This window comes from Lissotriton helveticus, chromosome 1_1 (assembly GCF_964261635.1).
Source record: "Lissotriton helveticus chromosome 1_1, aLisHel1.1, whole genome shotgun sequence".
NCBI lineage: Eukaryota > Metazoa > Chordata > Amphibia > Caudata > Salamandridae > Lissotriton > Lissotriton helveticus.
In genome coordinates this window covers 1,996,549,232-1,996,568,262 of record NC_136057.1, presented here as the reverse complement: position 1 = coordinate 1,996,568,262, position 19,031 = coordinate 1,996,549,232, and the positions used below count along the sequence as shown (strand labels likewise).

General features: G+C 46.1%; 1 protein-coding gene across 1 annotated transcript in view; it reads right to left on the bottom strand.

Moving 5' to 3' along the window:
• The window catches only part of LOC144776139 (putative ferric-chelate reductase 1), a 233,673-nt gene extending 215,157 nt beyond the window's left edge, over positions 1-18,516 (bottom strand). Inside the window, exon 1 of the mRNA XM_078659254.1 lies at positions 18,458-18,516. Coding sequence (XP_078515380.1) covers positions 18,458-18,478 — 21 coding nt within the window. The 5' untranslated portion in view covers positions 18,479-18,516. The remainder of the gene's footprint in view (positions 1-18,457) is intronic.
• Positions 18,517-19,031: the final 515 nt, after the last annotated feature.

Sequence of the window (19,031 nt, the reverse complement as noted above, 5' to 3'; positions counted from 1 at the left end):
GTACTTCATCCCTTAACAACAACGGAATGTTTCTAACCTTATGAATTTTAGGTTGAGCAGTTTCCTTAAGCATAATAGAATGCTGAAAATTTGTTAGATTACAATTTTTCCTGAAAAGACTTTAGGGAATTTCTCAAGCATGACATACCTATTCACTCACCATCATCACCACTCATGACAGGTTCTGCGGAATTAGGGTTTAAAATTATCCCAAGATTGCCTTGATCGTGCCACCCCAAAACTGAAGGGCCTTTGATCAAATGTACAAATGACCTCCACTTTCTCTATTCTTGAACTTGAAAAATAAAGGTCTATAACCTAACATATCAATCTTTTCTCCAGAGAAACTCTCTGGTCTAATGTCAGTAGGAAATAATTGTTCCCCAATATGTTTAACAAAACTACTCCTCCACACTTCCTCATTAATAATAGGGTAGGGTGATCCAGAATCAGCGTAAATATTGATATGAACACCACCAATTTCCATTGAACATATAGGTTTCTTCCTCACATTTTCACTGTCATTGACCATAAATAAATATGAGTCCTTAGTGTGAAATACTCTATTAACTCGTTCTTCAGTATCAGAATCATTACTTTCTTCGACATACTTAACTTTAGAAGTCTTCCTAGACTTACAAAGCTTGGTATAATGCCCAATTTTACCACATGAAGAACATTTAACTTTAATAGCAGGGCAAGATTTACTGTGTGCTAAATGTGTTTCACTGTTACAAATATAACACTTGAGAACCTCTTTCTTCCCGTTTGGTTGGAACTTAAAGTTTTTACTAGATTTCTCTTTATCATTTGCTTTATCATTAAAAACCAAGCTTTTTTCTCTGTTATCTTTAATTTTGTTTACACAATCATCCAGTTTACTATAAGTTTCACCTTTAACCTCCTTTAAACTACGACTTGACATTTCAGCTTTACGTACTATGGCTAAAATGTCAGCTAAATTTGCGTCACCATTAATCCAGAGCCTGTCTTGGATAACTGGATCATGCACATGCATCACAACTTGGTCCCTGAGAAATTGCTCTTGTAACCCTTCAAACTTACAGTCAAGAGACAATTTACGTAAGGTCGCAATGTAATCATCAACACTTTCATAGGCATTCTGTTTCCTTTTAAAAAATGTGTACCTAACAATACCAATACATACATTGGGAGCAAAATACTTGTCAAAAGCTGCTATAGCAGCATCAGGGGCCAGATGTAGGTATCTCAATTTACCTATTCTTAAATACCGAATTTTACCGATTCGGTATTTAAGAATAATGAATGAATGAATGAATTAATAATATTTTTTATTTGTGTGATTAATAAAAACCAGTACAAAAAGAGAACAATCAATATATAAGAGATATTTTAAAATTAAATAAAATAATATGTATATAGGAGATGAGCATAAAACCACCCTTTGATATTTTTGCATTTTTTAAAAGTGCAGTCAATTTTGTTCCTTTATCTACATCTAGTGGTGGTCAGATTACATGGGCCCTTCTTCCAGATAAATGTCATGTTGCGCTGTAGTTGATTTGTCCATTAGAGCTTGTCGAGCATGGTAGATGAATTTGGCGAAGTTGGCCATATGCTTCACCGTATCCAATAAGTATAGCTGAAGGACTGCCTCCTTTGTCGTCCACAAACCCAGTTGGAGTAGGATGGGCCTTAGATGAATTCTGCGGACTGATGGCAGGGCGGGACAACATAGGAAGATGTGAGTCAATGTTTCTCGCTTATAATTGCAGAGGCGAGACTCTGTAATCGCAGGTCGTATTTTGTTCGAAGGGTACAGATGTTTTAGGGGAAGCACATGCAATCTGGCTGCAAGAATCCTTTGTAGGGCTTGCCTACCCAACGGCTGAACAAGATGTGGTTAATGGGCATGTAAAATGTAAGAAGAGCTTTGAGTCTCATGGAAGCCTCTGGCTGTCAAAACTTCAATGTCCAGTTTTCGAGAACAAGATCTTACTTCCTTTTTTGTTGCAGTTTTAATGGTTGTATATTTAATTATGTTAGGATCCCAGTTCTCTATAGCAAGACACAGCCCTGCTTTAGCCCGTGGTCAGTGTTGATTTATTCTGTGGCTGATTCACACGAGAGTTTGACTCTTACCCACGTTTTAGTATACAGTGATCTGATGGCTTGCAATAAATTTTGGCAGATATTCCAGCAGCTCAGTTTCTTCCATAGAATGTTTCGGTCTACCCCATCAAATGCTGCTGTATAATCGATAAAGCAGGCAAAGAGCGGTTGGTCGTCCTGAGCCTTTGATTGGTGTACTAAATATGACAGCGCTATGATGGTATCTAAGGTAGAGCCTCCCGATCTAACCCTGTCTGATAAAAAGGAAGCAAATTCTCCTTGCTGACCCAGTCTGCTAATTAAGAGTGCCTGCATAAGCCTTGCCCTCCACATCGAGTAAAGCTATCATACGGTAATTCTTAGGGTCTGAGCTTGGCCCTTTTTTATGGATTGGATATCATAGGGATCCCCTCCAAGAGTCTGGGACGTCCGCCAGCAGCCTGCACTCAGCATATAGCTGACCCAAGTTCTCAGCCCAAAAATAAATGTCCTCCCTAAAAAGGGAGCCAGTCAGGCCATTTGGTTCCGGGGCCCCATTGTGGCGTATTTTTTTCAAAATTGCTCTTAGTTCTTTCAGCAAAGGTGGCGTTCGCTAGAAAGGCAGTGGGTTGAGTCAATTCTTCATGTGGATATTCTTCACGATGTGCTCTTTTGGTTGAGATTTTCTTTGAGTCGCTAGTATAGAGAGTTTTTACATGAGCTGACCAGATTCTTGGGTTATCTTATTTAAGAATAGGTAAATGGGATGTAGATAATTTTTCGGTAAAAATTACCGAATCGGTAATTAAGAATCTGTATTTACCGATTCGGTATATACCAAATCGGTAAATACCGAATCGGTAAATACAGATTCAGTAATTCCCATTCATTCCTATGGGCCTGAAGGCCCATAGGAATGAATGGGATTTATCGATTTGGTAAATACCGATTCGGTAAATACCGAATCTGTAAATACCGAATCGGTAATAGTGGGAACCCTTTCAAGGGTGGCATGGTGTCACATTGACACCCTGTTGTACCCCTGAATAGTGCATGGGTCCACATGTGGTCACATGTATATCTGCCACATGGCACTGAATAAAAAGCAAAAAATTGCTTTTTAAAAGGAATTCGTTATTTACCACCAACTAGTAGTTGGTGGTAAATAACGAATCCTTAAATGTAAGAAGTGCTCCCCACATTACAGATTCAGTAATTTACCGAATCAGTATTTTAAGAATTCGGTAATTTACCGAAGTGGAGAAGTGTGGCTCACTGGTTACAGGAGGCAGACCCTGAAGCAGAGGTCAGACCCGGGACCAGGGCTCAATTCCCGACGCGGCAGGGTCTTGAGCCCAAATATCCACGGACTCGATAATTCTCGTTTCGGTGCCTACTTGAATCACGGGTTCACACTCTGCAGCTCTGGGCATTAGCCTGCTTAATCTCCACTACGGCCCCCCTGCGGCGGGATGCCTGGCTTTCACCTTAGGGATGCCCAGTACGGGTGTCTCACAGGGAAAAAGCCAGGACGGGTTCCCAAGGCAAGCGCCGAGATGCCTACGGGTAATCGAGCGCTATATAAGAACGCATAATAATAATAATAATAATAATTTCTTAAATTACCGATTCAGATTCGGTAAATTAAGAAAGTTAAATAGAGGCAGTTGCCAGAAAAATGTAAGAAAAGAAAGTCCCTCAGCAGAAAGCAGTTCTGGTATTTTACTGACCTCTACTGATCCTTTTTTATTAAGGCAGTTAAATAGAGGCAGTTGGACAGAAAGAAAAGTCCCTAAGCGGAAGCAGAACAAGTCCTAGGGCTGATCTCCAGAGCCCACAAAGTACATACACAAATAAGTATATACTAACATATAAGTATAAACTAAAGTATATACAAGAAGTCTAGAATGTTCGACCTAAAAAGTGCCCAACAGGCAGCGTTGGATTGGTAACGCGGGCACTCGAGTGGACTGCTTTTTTGAGCAGCCTGGGGGGGGGGGCAATTTCGGTGGTTCCTGCTTTGTTAGATGCTGCCAGATTCACAGTGGGTGCTTGAGTGGCCTTTATGGAGGTGGATGATAGTCCATTTATCAACAGCAGAGGTCTCACTCCCTTTCTTTCGCTGGGCCGGCCCATTAATATATGCATTATGAGCAGGAGGCCTGAGCAAAAGTGGCCTCACTTGTTTCTAGGTGTGTTTCACCAGTGTAAACTGATCTGTGCATTTTTTTAACCCTCCCACCTTTTATAAAATTTCGGCAAGGCAGTGGTTTGCAGAGAAGAGCTATACTATATGCAAATGTGTGACACTTTTTAGCGTGCCCGTGCCAATTTTTAACCCCAATCCAACCCTGCTTGGGACTGTTGTTTCTGTCATCGATAAACACGCTCTGAATTAATACTATTCTTTGGCCATCCTGTGTTCATTCCTACCCGTTTGTACTACTGTTAAGCATTTGGCCCATCTATGCACTGATCCAATCATCCAGATATGCATCCACACACTAACTTACCCATTTATCTATTCTGCTATGCACTTACTCTCTCACATAATCAATCTTCAGTCCAACCATTGACCCATTCTCTCATTCACTAATGCAGCCATGCACACAACTTCACACTCTCCAATTATGAATAAACACTTTCACTTAGAAAACCCCCAGAATTGATGATTTTGTAATTTCTTGTTGCACCAGGCACACATGACCGTAGTGGTCTTTTGTTTCATCGAGCATTTCCCCAGTCGGCTCGGGTCAGTGAAGGCCTGTTTTACATGCGGAGTGTGGCTAGTGCCTCCGTCCCTTTCTCCATATCCCGATACTCATTTTTGCAAGCACATGGGTGTAAGAGAGGAAGGGAAAGGGTTAGAGAGGAATGAAGAGAGAAGGAGAAATCAATGAGAAAGGGGAGAGAGATGATGGATGGACGGAAAGAGAGAGCTAGAGCGTGGATAGTTTGAACAATTTTGCGGGGCTGCGTTAGGTTCCCTAGTCCTGTCTGATACTCAGTGGCGTCACTGGGGTTGGTGTCACCCGGTGCGGGTAACTCATGGTGTCACCCCCTCACGACTTACCGCATGGACCACCTCTGTCGGAAATGTACGGTGCTAGGTACTGTCTTACTCCCTCTAGCTCCCTCTCTCTGTCTAGCTACCTCTCTCTGTCTTACTCCCTCTAGCTCCCTCTGTCTCCCTCTCTCTCTGTCTTACTCCCTCTAGCTCCCTCTCTCTCTGCCTTACTCCCTCTAGCTCCCTCTCTCTCTGTCTTACTCCCTCTAGCTCCCTCTCTGTCTTGCTCCCTCTAGCTCCTTCTCTCCCTCTCTTACTCCTTCTAGCTCCCTCTCTCTCCCTCTTGCTCCCTCTCTCTCTGTCTTACTCCCTCTAGCTCCCTCTCTGTCTTACTCTCTCTAGCTCCCACTCTCTCACTCCCTCTAGCTCCCGCTCTCTCTCTTAATCCCTCCAGCTCCCTCTCTCTCTCTTACTCCCTCTAGCTCCCTCTCTCTCTGTCTTGCTCCCTCTAGCTCACTCTCTCTGTCTTACTCCCTCTAGCTTCCTCTCTCTGTCTTACTCCCTCTAGCCCCCTCTCTCTTACTCCCTCTAGCTCCCTCTCTCTCTCTTACTCCCTCTAGCCCCCTCTCTCTCTGTCTTGCTCCCTCTAGCTCTCTCTCTCTCTGTTTTACTCCCTCTAGCTCCCTCTCACTCTGTCTTGCTCCCTCTAGCTCCCTCTCTCTCTTACTCCCTCTAGCTCCCTCTCTCTGTCAAGAGCCCTCTAGCTCACTCTCTCTCTGTCTTACTCCCTCTCTCTGTCTAGCTCCCTCTCTCTCTGTCTTGCTCCCTCTAGCTCCCTCTGTCTCCCTCTCTCTGTCTTACTCCCTCTAGCTCCCTCTCTCTCTGTCTTACTCCCTCTAGCTCCATCTCTCTGTCTAGCTCCCTCTAGCTCCCTCTCTCTCTCTTACTCCCTCTAGCTCCCTCTCCCTCTGTCTTGCTCCCTCTCTCTCTATCCTAATCCCTCTAGCTCCCTCTCTCTGTCTAGCTCCCTCTCTCCCTGTCTTACTCCCTCTGTCTCCCTCTCTGTCTTACTCCCCCTAGCTCCCTCTCTCTCTCTTACTCCCTCTAGCCCCCCCTCTCTCTGTCTTGCTCCCTCTAGCCCTCTCTCTCTGTCTTACTCCCTCTAGCTCCCTCTCACTCTGTCTTGCTGCCTCTAGCTCCCTCTCTCTCTTACTCCCTCTAGCTCCCTCTCTCTGTCAAGAGCCCTCTAGCTCACTCTCTCTCTGTCTTACTCCCTCTCTCTGTCTAGCTCCCTCTCTCTCTGTATTGCTCCCTCTAGCTCCCTCTGTCTCCCTCTCTCTGTCTTACTCCCTCTAGCTCCCTCTCTCTCTGTCTTACTCCCTCTAGCTCCATCACTATGTCTAGCTCCCTCTAGCTCCCTCTCTCTCTTACTCGCTCTAGCTCCCTCTCCCTCTGTCTTGCTCCCTCTCTCTCTATCCTAATCCCTCTAGCTCCCTCTCTCTGTCTAGCTCCCTCTCTCCCTGTCTTACTCCCTCCGTCTCCCTCTCTGTCTTACTCCCTCTAGCTCCCTCTCTCTCTGTCTTACTCCCTGTAGCTCCCTCTCTCTCTGTCTTATTCCCTATAGCTCCCTCTCTCTTACTCCCTCTATCTCCCTCTCTGTCTTTCTCCCTCTAGCTCCCTCTCTATCTGTCTTACTCCCTCTAGCTCCCTCTAGCTCCCTCTCTCTCTGGTTTGGTCCCTCTAGCTCCCTCTCTCTGTCTTGCTCCCTCTAGCTCCATCTCTCTGTCTTGCTCCCTCTAGCTCCCTCTCTCTCTCTTACTCCCTCTAGCTCCCTCTCTCTCTGTCTTGCTCGCTCTAGCTCCCTGTAGCTCCCTGTAGCTCCCTCTCTCTCTATCTTACTCCCTCTAGCTCCCTCTCTCTGTCTAGCTCCCTCTCTCGCTGTCTTACTCCCTCTAGCTCCCTCTCTCTGTCTTACTCCCTATAGCTCCCTCTCTCTCTGTCTTACTCCCTCTAGCTCCCTCTCTCTTACTCCCTCTAGCTCGCTCTCTGTCTTGCTCCCTCTAGCTCCCTCTCTATCTGTCTTGCTCCGCCTAGCTCCCTCTCTCTCTGTCTTACTCCCTCTAGCTCCCTCTAGCTCCCTCTCTCTCCGGCTTGGTCCCTCTAGCTCCCTCTCTCTGTCTTGCTCCCTCTAGCTTCCTCTCTCTCTCATGCTCCCTCTAGCTCCCTCTGTCTCCCTCTCTCTCGGTCTTACTCCCTCTAGCCCCCTCTCTCTCTCTGTCTTACTCCCTCTAGCTCCCTCTCTCTCTGTCGTACTCCCTCTAGCTCCTCTCTCTGTCTTCCTCCCTCTAGCTCCCTCTCTCTCTCTTACTCCCTATAGCTCCCTCTCTCCCTGTCTTACTCCCTTTAGCTCCCTCTCTCTCTATCCTAATCCCTCTAGCTCGCTCTCTCTGTCTTGCTCTCTCTCTCTCTGTCTTGCTCCCTCTAGCTCCCTCTGACTCCCTCTCTCTCTGTCTTACTCCCTCTAGCTCCCTCTCTCTGGCTAGCTCCCTCTAGCTCCCTCTCTCTCTGTCTTACTCCCTCTAGCTCCCTCTCTCTGTCTAGCTCCCTTGAGCTCCCTCTCTCTCTGTCTTACTCCCTCTAGCTCCCTCTGTCTCTGTCTAGCTCCCTCTCTCTCGCTGTCTTACTCCCTCTAGCTCCCTCTGTCTCCCTCTCTCTCTGTCTTACTCCCTCTAGCTCCCTCTCTCTCTGTCTTACTCCCTCTAGCGCCCTCTCTCTCTGTCTTGCTTCCTCTAGCTCCCTCTCTCTTATTCCCTCTAGCTCCCTCTCTCTCTGTCTTGCTCCCTCTCTCTCTGTCTTGCTCCCTCTAGCTCCCTCTCTCTATCGTACTCCCTCTAGCTCCCTCTCTCTGTCTAGCTCCCTCTCTCTCTCTCTGTCTTACTTCCTCTAGCTACCTCTGTCTCCCTCTCTCTGTCTTACTCCCTCTAGCTCCCTCTCTCTCTGTCTTTCTCACTCTAGCTCCCTCTCTCTCTGTCTTTCTCACTCTAAGTCTCTCTCTCTCTGTCTTCTCACTCCCTCTTGCTCCCTCTCTCTTGCACATTAAACCGGGGGGTGGAGGGGAGCCCCCCCCCTTTACACTCTCTGCCGCTTTCATGTGGTTTCTCTTTTAAAGCTTTTCAAGATGCAAAAAGAAATCTGTGTACAAGGCACCAGCGAGTTTGTAGACGTGAGAATTTTACGATATGAAACAGCTAAAGTAAAAGCTAATTTCCAAGCGGTTAATACCCCCCCTCCCCGGCCCCCCCTCTTTAGCACCGTGTCTTTTTCCATATAAATGGGGGGGGGCCCTCATTACTACACTTTTCAAACTTTAACTAATGAGAACATTTTAATTCGAATAGGTGAGAAAATATCTCTGTTCGCTTTTGTTTTTAAAGCGGATCGAGTCTCTCCGAGGCCTTCGGGTGCGGTGCAGGGGGTGCCATGTACAGAGGCCTGCTGGTGTCACCCCCATGTGAGGGTGTCACCCGGTGCGGTCCGCACCCCCCGCACCCCCCTAGTGACGCCACTGCTGATACTGGATCGTAAAAAGACATGATGAGTTTGGTAAATTTCCAGCTGTTTAGAACTGCGTTGGGTGCCAGGAAAAACAATTATCAATCTGCCCAGAAAGATGGAGCCAGACTTCTACTGTTAGTATCTGTGGTGATGCACTCTAGTTGTTTGTGCGTGCGCCAGAGGGACGCCGGGAGCGTAAGGCGATCGGGAAATAAAGTAAAAAAATATAACTACAACGTGTCCGAGTGTTTATTGGGCACAGGCGGACCGTTATAAACTGGCGACGATGCTGTGGGACGCCGCGACTGCCTTCTGAGCGGCACGCACCCAGAACCCACTGAAATATTAACAAAAAAAGAAAAAAAACCTGACCGGAGCGCGGCAGAGTAGCGACCTGCACCACGAGGCAGGGGGGCACTTTCCAGCGTCCCCGAGCGCATTACAACAGCGGTGACTTTCCTCAAGATGGGGGAGCCTGCAGCAACTGAGGAAATAGGGGAAGTGCCTGCAACTAAACAATGTCAGAGACACCACGGGGACACCCTGAAGCCTGAGGACATGGGAAAATAGTTTGGAGATCAATCAGGAACCAGGCACAGGTCAGCAGTCATGCCTTTGGAGACCTACACGGGGTCAATACACAACCGAAGCAGAGACCCCTATCGCAGTGAGTAAGCAAGGCGCACCTAGGCACCCAAGGACACAAAAGCACACCTTGGGTCTCACCAGGGGAGGATCACAGTGACCAATCTCTACCCCTAAGGAGCACAGCGCTGGAGCTCCAAGGCGCATCCCGTGACAGGGAAGGGAGCCCTGCACACACGCAGGCAAGCGGGTCAGAAGAGAGGCAAGCCCCGGGGAGTTCACCAGGAGTCGCCATACAGCAAGTCCCAGTCCAGCGCGAAGGGGGTGAAAATGTGTGCGCAGTCGTCGTCCCTCACGAACCTGGTCCCGTTCCTACCTAAGCGGGGAGAGCCGGCAATGCCATGGGAAGACTGGAAGCGGTACTTCCTTAACAACTTATCAGCTCTAGAAGAAAAGAAGAGGGAGAAGATGAATTCTCCAGTTCGAGGAGGAAGAAAATACTACTGCACAACCAAGGTCCAGAGGGCATCAGAATGTACGACAACTTAGTAAAGAAGACCAGACTCCAGAACGACACAGATGAGTTCCAACATGCGCTGGAGGACCTGGACTCCCATTACCGCCCAGTAGTGTGTATAGCAATAGACAGATGCAATTTCTTCCAAAGGAAGCAAGGCAGCGGAGAATTGATAGATGAATATATAGCGGCGCTGCAGAAGTTAGCTGTGACATGTAAATTTGGCACACTGCATGATGAACTCATCAGGGATCAGATCATAATGCACACCGCCAATACAGCGATTCAAGAGAAGCTGAAGGTAAACAGAGACGCCCCTCTCAAAGAAGTAGTGGCACTCGTGAAGAAGGCGGAACTGTCAAAGAGGTGTGCAGAAGCAGCTAAAAGGGAGAGCGTCAACAAAACGTCAGTGTGCAAATTAACAGACAAGAACAGACATTAAGTGACCCAGCAGACAACACCGCCAAACACAAGGTATCAGAAGAAATACCCCCAGAGACCCACGAGGACCCAAAGACCGCAGGGAGAAAGCAGAAACTGCTACAGATGCGGTAGCCAATCACATGTAAGCAAGGACAAAGGATGCCCGGCGTTCAGAGCAAAATGCTCCTTCTGCGGAATAATGGGGCACTATGAAAAGGTGTGCAGGTGCTAGCACAGGAGGACGGAAGTAAAGTATGTCACCCAGGAGTTGGACGGAGACGAAGAAATACTACAAGGAGAAGATGAAGAGGAAGGAGTCTTGTGCATAGACGGCCAAGTTCTCAGAGTAAACTGCACAAGATCCAGGAAGCCAGCGTTACAAATGGAAATAGGGGAGTACAGGTCAACATGGTGGCAGATTCGGGCTCCCCGTATACCATAATCCAGCGAACCGTATGGGAGAGAGACTTCGAACCTAGAGTGGGCACGGACTTACTCCCAACAGACATACACCCGGTCAGGTTCACTGGTTAACCCATACCCATGGTGGGTTATCGCTCCCTCAGGTTTGAGTTCAAGGGAAGAACAGCAGAAGGAAAACTACGTCGCAGGGAATGGGCCTTCGGTCCTAGGATGGATGGATCAAGGAGCCCTAGGGATCCAGCTCCACCCAGTAGGGACCACCCAAGTGTTGATGTCAGATACAGTACAGACGTATGAAGAAGACACGTGGAAGAAAGAAAACCCTGAGTTCTTCAAAGGGACGATCGGGCGGATGACGAAATTCACACACAAAATATGCCTTAAGGCGGGAGCGCAACCAGTGAGCCACAAGGTTCGCAACATTCCCTTCGGGAGCAGGGAAGCAGTGCAGGAAGAGCTCCAACGCCTGGAGAAAACTGAGTCATAGAAGCCATTGAAAGTGCGGAATGGCTCGCTCCGTTAGGGGTCGCACAGAAACCCAACGGGAAGGTACGCTTTTGTGTAGATTTGAGGGAACTCAACAAGAACATCATGGTAGACAAGTTCCCGCTACCCCGGATAAACGAAATGCTAGCCAAAACAAAGGGAGTAAAGTTTCTCTCCACGGTGGACCTCACCTCAGCGTACCATCAAATCGCCCTGCACCCTTCATGCAATCACCTAACGTCGTTCATCACACCTTTCGGCTGTTACAAATTTCTTAGGATGCCGTTTGGGTTAGCATCCGCCTCCGCGGTATTCCAAAAACTCATGCACAGATTATTCCAAAAGGTAGAGGGTGTGCAAAACTTCCAGGACAACATTCTCGTCATGGGTAAGTCAAAAAGTGACCATAATGCCAAACTACATACGGTTTTGACCATACTTGCACAAAATGGACTCATAGCGGAATGGGAGAAATGCAAATTTGGAGTCGGATCCGCTCGGATCCGTGACATACTTAGGCCACGAGATCAGCGAAAAGGGGATAGAACCGAAACGAGCCAACGTGACAGCTATCAAAGAAGCGCCGACACCAAAGAAGAAGAAAGATGTCCACCCATTCTTAAGCATGGCGGAGTTTTACAGCAAATTCGTCCCTCACTTCGCGTCCAAAACGCACCACTTGAGACAACTCCTGAAGGAAAAGAACACTTTCAAATGGGCAAACGAGGAGCAAACAGAATTTGATCTTCTAAAACAGGACATCTGTGCTGCCATCCTTCTTAAAGGATTTGACCAAGCGGCCCTATTCATACTGACCACTGATGCAGGTGACAAGGAGCTGGAAGCGGTGTTAATGCAGAGATCCCAGGAAGGAGAAGTCACCACAATCATCTTTGCCTCAAGGTCCTTCGCACCCAACGAGGAGAAATGTATCCTGACCTCTAGCGGGCATGCACACGCGACCCCCTACATAGCAAAGATGACCCTGAGACTACTCGATTATGTCTACGAAGTGGAGTATATTCCTGGGGCAAAAAACAAAGTGGCTGATTTCTTGAGCTGAACGGCCGCAATGGAACCTGCAGCAGATCAGGAACCCTCAGAGTGGAAGGACTACATGGTGTCACTCACGCAAGACCATGAAGGAGTGATCAGTATTCAGGAATGGGAGGAAGCGTACAACAATGATGAAACTCTGAAAACAGTAAAGACCTATGTGACGCAAGGGTGGCCAGACAAGAAGCACCTAGACAGCCAGTTGAGGAAGTTCTGGGAAGTCAGGGAAGAGTTATCCATCGGGGAAAATCCGGTATTTGTACTCAGAAGGGACAAAGTGGTACCCCTACAACCCTTGGTAGATCATCTACTGGCCATCTTACACGAAGGACATCTTGGGATAATGAAGATAAAAGCCAGGGCGAAGCAAGCGTACTGGTGGCCGGGCATGGATAACCAAGTAGAAAAACATGTCAGGATGTGCGAAAGTTGCAGCCGGGCAGACAAGGCACAAGTCCTACCACGCCCGCCACTAGGAAGGTTCACTTGCTCCTCCAGTCCATGGGAAATGCTTTCCGTGGACATCTTGGGCCCCATACTGGATACAAACGTGTTCCCAAATACACGATTGTCTTGGTGGACAGGTACACCAAGTGGCCAGAAGTGGACATATGTGAAGTGGCTGACACAGAAGCAGTACTTTCATTCCTCACCTCCACATTCCTGAGAGAAGGGATCCCAAAGGTAATTACCTGTGACAATGGACCGCAGTTCATTTCAGCTAAATGGAATGCATTCATGGACCGTAACGGAATAGAAGTCAAACACACTCCTGTGTACTATCCGGCGGGAAACGGACTAGCAGAGAGGTTCAACAGGATAATTATGGGCTCGGTGCAAGCAGCAATAAGTGCAGGACAAGATTGATAGAATGAACTACAACGAATGCTATGGGCATATCGCATCACCCCAGCCAACACTGGTTATAGCCCGTACAAAATATTCAGAGGACAAGACCTCTTCACAAAGGACAATCTGGCGAGGAAATAACTGATCGTCTAAAGCAAATGGTCTCCGGCAGTCGTGCGTCGCAACATGGACAGTGCACAAGCCTTATACACTGAATACGACAACAAACGTTGTAATGTCAAGGAAGTGACCTTAGAAAAGGGCGAGCGAGTAAGAGTGAAACAGGCAGTGTTGAAAAAGAAGGGAGACAGCAAATTTAGCCCTCCTCTGCAAGTAGTAGAGCCTTATACCAGATCGGCTTTACTGAGCGACGTAAAGGTATGGTCGCAAGATAGGATGGCAAGGTGCAGCAGAGTCATGAAATGGGAAGACCCAGAAGTTTGGAGTTCACCCACCCCTGAGGGAAGTGAGGAACCAGAAAAGGCACAGGCTCGGGAGAGAAACGAGCAAGGAACACCCCATCCCACTCCGGATAACGGAGGATTTTGAAGGTGGGGCATCTACCAACCAACCCACGCCTCGTAGTCCTGGTACCGAAGGAATGGCGAGAGGGGAGCGAGAAAAAGGGGAAGGTAGGAGCAGGGCCACCAGTCAGTGACCCGCGAACAGAAGGCTGCCCGACGCAAGCACGTACCAGGTTGGGCAGGCTGATTAAGGTGCCAAAGAGATTTGAGGACTATGACATGGAAATCAAGTAAGACTGTTTAGTACTCATACCCTTTGACATTTATTGGAACCCTAAGGACTACTCCATCAAACTTGCATTGTTTTCATATATGTTTTGTGTAATGCCAAAGAGGGGGAGATATATGGTGATGCGCTCTAGTTGTTTGTGCGTGCGCCCGAGGCACGCCGGGAGCGTAAGGTGGCCATTTTGTATGCCGCAGAAAGAGCGAGCGAAAAGTCGCATTCCCGGCGCTCGAGAAATAAAGTCCAAAAATATAACTACAACGTGTCCGAGTGTTTATTGGGCACAGGAGGACCGTTATAGTATCCAAGTAGCATTACGTATACATAAAACGGCTGTATGACAGACAAGCCGCAATCGTTTCTGATTTTGGATGTCATTTTCACTTTGCGCCGTTTCAATATAATTCGTCACTAATCTAGACCGTGCATTAATATTTCTTTTATATGCAAGTTAATTTTAGAAAGGTGAAGGATTTCGGCACCGTTTTCTACTCTAAAATGTTTTCTATTCCAGATCCAGAATTGAGGCTCAAACATTATGATCACAGTACGATTGTCCTGGATTCATTGTGGTGTGGCAAGGACCTGAACTGCCCTATGTCCAGGATTGCGCCAATGAATGAAACACCCCACGAAGGAGTCAGTTGTGACTTTAGCTCATTGATAATGAAATCCTGTAATCGCGGATGATTGCCATCATCTGGAGGTGGTCTACAAATTACTGAGGCCTTCAACACTCAGTCATCAAGGTAAGGGAAAACTGGTTTATCTTACCTCCAAAGGTGGGCAGTGATCAATGTCATCACATTTGTGAGCTCTCGAGAGGCACTGGTGAGGGCAAAGGGGAGCCTAGCAGGCTGAAAATGTTCCTGGCTATCTTGAACTAAAGATAATATCTGTAAGATCGCAGGATGGGTATATACAAATATGCATCCTGCAGGTCCAATGACATCATCCAGTTGCATTGGTCCAGAAAAGACAGGCTATGGGCCAGCATGAGCATTTTGAACTTGTTCTTCAGCCAGAAGACATGTGGGCACTGAAGGTTCATAATAGGCCTGAAGTCCCGACCTTCTTTTGCACAAAGAAATAGTGAGAGTAACAAACTTCTATTCTTTCTGAGTACAGTGTCCACTTGATAGTGCCCTTGGTGAGTAACACACGCACTTCCTGCAGCAGAATGTACAGGACTCCTCTAAAATGTACTCTCTAGTGGGGGGAATATTTGGTGGGGCAAAAGGAAACAGCAGGGCACAGCCATGTTGAATGATACGTAATGATCACAACTCTGGGAAGAAATTAATCCTCGCTCCATTGGATGGGCTTGCATCTCTAAGACCTAGTTAAAGTGGGTTGGTGGCTGTTTCAGCAGTAGAAGATGAATGGGAGCTCCGATGCCCCTTTTGGCCTGCGTGTTGCCTGCAAGACCCACATCCATGGCTTTGAAAAGAATGGGGAAGGCTGTCTTTGCCTATACGCCAGTTCACTGGAACAGCCTGTGAACTTTTTGATTTGGTGTGGAAACTGCTTGGCAGAGGTCAAAGGACTCAAGTAGTGCACAGGGACTCTACTTTTTTTTTATTGCACTCCAGATCAGAGTCTGCCTCTCACCAAAAATGTGTAACCCGTGACATACAACTTTGCTACTGGTCCTATATCACCTTCAGGTGCCTGAGGGCACATTTGTTGCATGACTTTGAGTTGTGACCTAATCCCAGACACCAGAGACACACCTTGTGCGGGCCTGTGATCAATATCTGTTGCGGCATGGTATGAAGCCTGTAGTTTTCGGTGGGGACATCGTTACCTGGAACACTAGCACATTGAAATCCATATTTAGAAGTCATCTGAAGGCCAACGAAACTGGGAGTGGAGTTCAAGATCCTCATTGGAATGCAAGGAAAGAAAGGAACTGATGTGCAGGTTTGGTGCTTATATGTGGCTCTGCTCCATCACCTCTGGGGTGGTATGAAGCTAATGCAGAGCCAAACGGCACCACATAGCGACACGCCAGAGCAATGTTAAGAAATGTTTCAGGATCCAGTCTGGCACTTGGGGAGTGCTCAAGGTGAGGAATCTGCAGTTAGAGGTATTCACCATAAGTTAGGTTTTCTGTAAACAATTCTGAGGAACAAAGATTGGATTCTGGCCACAGCAAAATTAACGAGGGGTTTGTAATACAAGGGACATATGATTCAAATTGTTCCATGAGAAGAAGTTATTCACTGCAATGGCATAGATCTATTTGTACATCCATGCATGCACATAAGTACACACACAAATAAACATGCCTTCACGTTCATAGATATGCTTTTAGAGAAGTTATAAAGGAGTACCCACAGCTAGAGTTAGAATGGCAGCCAAGGGATTGTCATTTATCAGATCTTTCCAATTATGTCTCAAACTAATGCACACATACATAACTTTACCTTCACCTCAATGTTATAATACACACAGTTAACGGTGTTGACAGTTGAACAATGATTGTGATTGTATTTTACATAACTCAGACCTTCTTTAAATAATCGGAAGCCAACATGTCCTCACTGACAGCAATCTAAATATCTCAAACAGATCCAGGACCGGACTGAGAACCAAAAGCAACCCTGGCAAATTTTGTCTGACCAGCTCCCATACTGCATGTTGCGAGCAAGTGCAGCGAGTGAGCCTGACCACTGCAAGGAGGGTTTGGGGCTGGGGTCCTCCCCTTCAGAAATGTTTGAAAAAATGCTAACTTGTGCGTACTACAACATATTTGTCATTATCAAACCTTGTTGCACCATTGAATGGATGGATGTCTACCTTGATGAATGAGTAGTTAGATGGTGAGGAGTGGGTGAATGGGTTAATTCAAGGACAGATGGCAATGATTAAAGCCTTTCAGCTATGTGGAGCAAATGGCCTCAATGTGCTGACCGTGGATGGGGGCTTTGGTTTTCATTTCATCTACCCAAACACTACCACCACCAGTCCCTATGAAACCTACATAGCATTGTTGTCCTTAATACAGTGCAATATTTAGCCCCTCGAAGAATTAAATGCAATGCATTAAGATGTGATCTAAAATGGAAAAAGAATTAGCTAACCATATTGCGTCTGGATTGCACATAAACCTTGCATCAATCCCGACTTCCACTTGACCACATTGTGTGATCCTAGCATTTACTTTTCTCACAGTGCCTCCCTTTCCTTCAAAATTACATGAGAACACCTTGGAATACATGCGATCAGGGTGCGTGATGCACAAGAGCAAGACTATAATGTTACTCCATCTATAGGAACAGCCTAGGTAACATATAGGGGGCAAAAGACATCTTTCCTCTTGGTTCACTAATGGCATCATCGTAATGGTAGTGGTGATGAGGACATGAATGTTTTTAGATTGATGATTAAAATCTGTCAAATGTAACAATTGCCTTTGTGTGCCCAGTACAGCTTGCGAAACAATAATAATGGCCTGATGGTTAAAGATGGAGAGAACTGTGTTTTGTTTGCATAGAGGGTTAATGTGTCTCCTGCAAAGCACATCTTGTGACATGCAGATGACAGATTATAATGTTATGTAGATGTGTAAGTGTATCAAGGCTTTTGACACAGTGATCCTATTATTACTTGTAGTTCATAAATTGTAATCCTTCTAATATATGGCCGTGAGCCATGAACCAGCATCAAGGCCCTGCATGCAAAAGGCAACCTTATTGTTTTTTCCTCATTCCGTTATTTTAGGGTGCTGAAAAGTGTTTCTTTGGGTAGTAATAAAGGACAACAACAAGCACCGCTCCACGTTTTAAAGCCTGACTTTCTACCAGCCATACAATCTTAGTATATAATTCCTACTAGTAAAGATAATGTGCGAATCCTGCACCTTGAAACCCTTTTTGTCTTCTGTAACATCCTGTACATTGATGTACACACTTGTACGAATTATTGCCAATGTATAACGTGTGCATGGGATGAAAAGCACTCTAGCACCCTTCAGTTGGAGTTGTGCTATAAAAGTATTAAATAAAAAAAATAGCAAGTACTCTTTAAATTGTTATTCGCGTAAGTACTCGTACATACCGATACATGTGGCATTCTTACAGTACATGAATATCTCTAACACATAAGGGTTGCACAAAGTCAATAACTTTCCTCCAAATCATAGTTTCTCTTAAGTGCATGTGAAATAATAACAACCTGTGTGCCTTTGTTTGCCCAGTGCATTGGTCTCTAGGCGTTAGGCTCTAGATGGCTCCCAAGCCAGGGTCATACTCAAACAAAAGGAGGGCTGATGCCCATTTAAATTTGCCCTTTGCTTTGATCCCAGCTGATAGAGTAAATACATGAAAAAAAATGCCTCGCCGCCTGCAAGTTACTTCTCCGAACAGAAAGCGGACAATGTGTGGGCGCTGCTGGATTGTGTCCCTGTGTTTGCAAATTAGACCGGGATCAATTCAGCATATTTCACTGTGACCAGACGGAACCCAGATCTTGCTGAACAGCGGCCGGGATGGTTTGGTCCCCCTGCATTCCAACACTGCTTCCACAGTTTCTGACAGCAGTAAAACTGTATTCCTGTAAGTTACGAATACATTCTAAATTACGCAACACTTCCAGACAATTCAACTTAGTTCAAATATTTTTCAGGATTAGTTTGAATTAAAAATATGCAAAAATATAGTTGATTTCTTTAAAGATCTTGTGTTTTTGCCTCTGCCCATATTTAAACCCTAAAATGCCCTCTCTCTTACCTTGTAACGTCTTTGCTTCATGCAGCGCGCTCTTAGATACTCTGCACGCTGCAAGTGGAAAGATGCCCTTGTTTCTATGCTGCCCTTCCCAGGTCATATGATATTGTCAAGTCACCAAAGACGCCTGAGGCTCCAACTCTTGAGTCATTCTCCCAGTGGCCTTTCCAGCACTTAGAAAAAACATACTTTTATTTTTATCATGAAGTATTTTGTTTAAGTATGGAATATAAAAGATTCAGCACATGCTATTTCTAGTACCTTGCAAGTAATCTTATGTGTCGTCTGTTATCAATAAATTAAAATGTGCTAATAAGTTATTCCATTTTGGGTAAAGTTTTTATTTATTATGCATTATTAGCAAATAATAGATAATTGCAGGTTGACTAATTTCTAAACGACATCTGCTTATCTATGTATGGGAAAACCTCAAGAAGAAAAGGCGAACATGGCAACTGGTGCATTAGTATTGTATTACACTTCTAATGTGCTGTCAGTAATATGATGAGTCCTATTACAATAGGACCTGGGGCTTTTGTTCCTCTCTAACACGTTACAGAGCTGCTGGTTTCGGTGT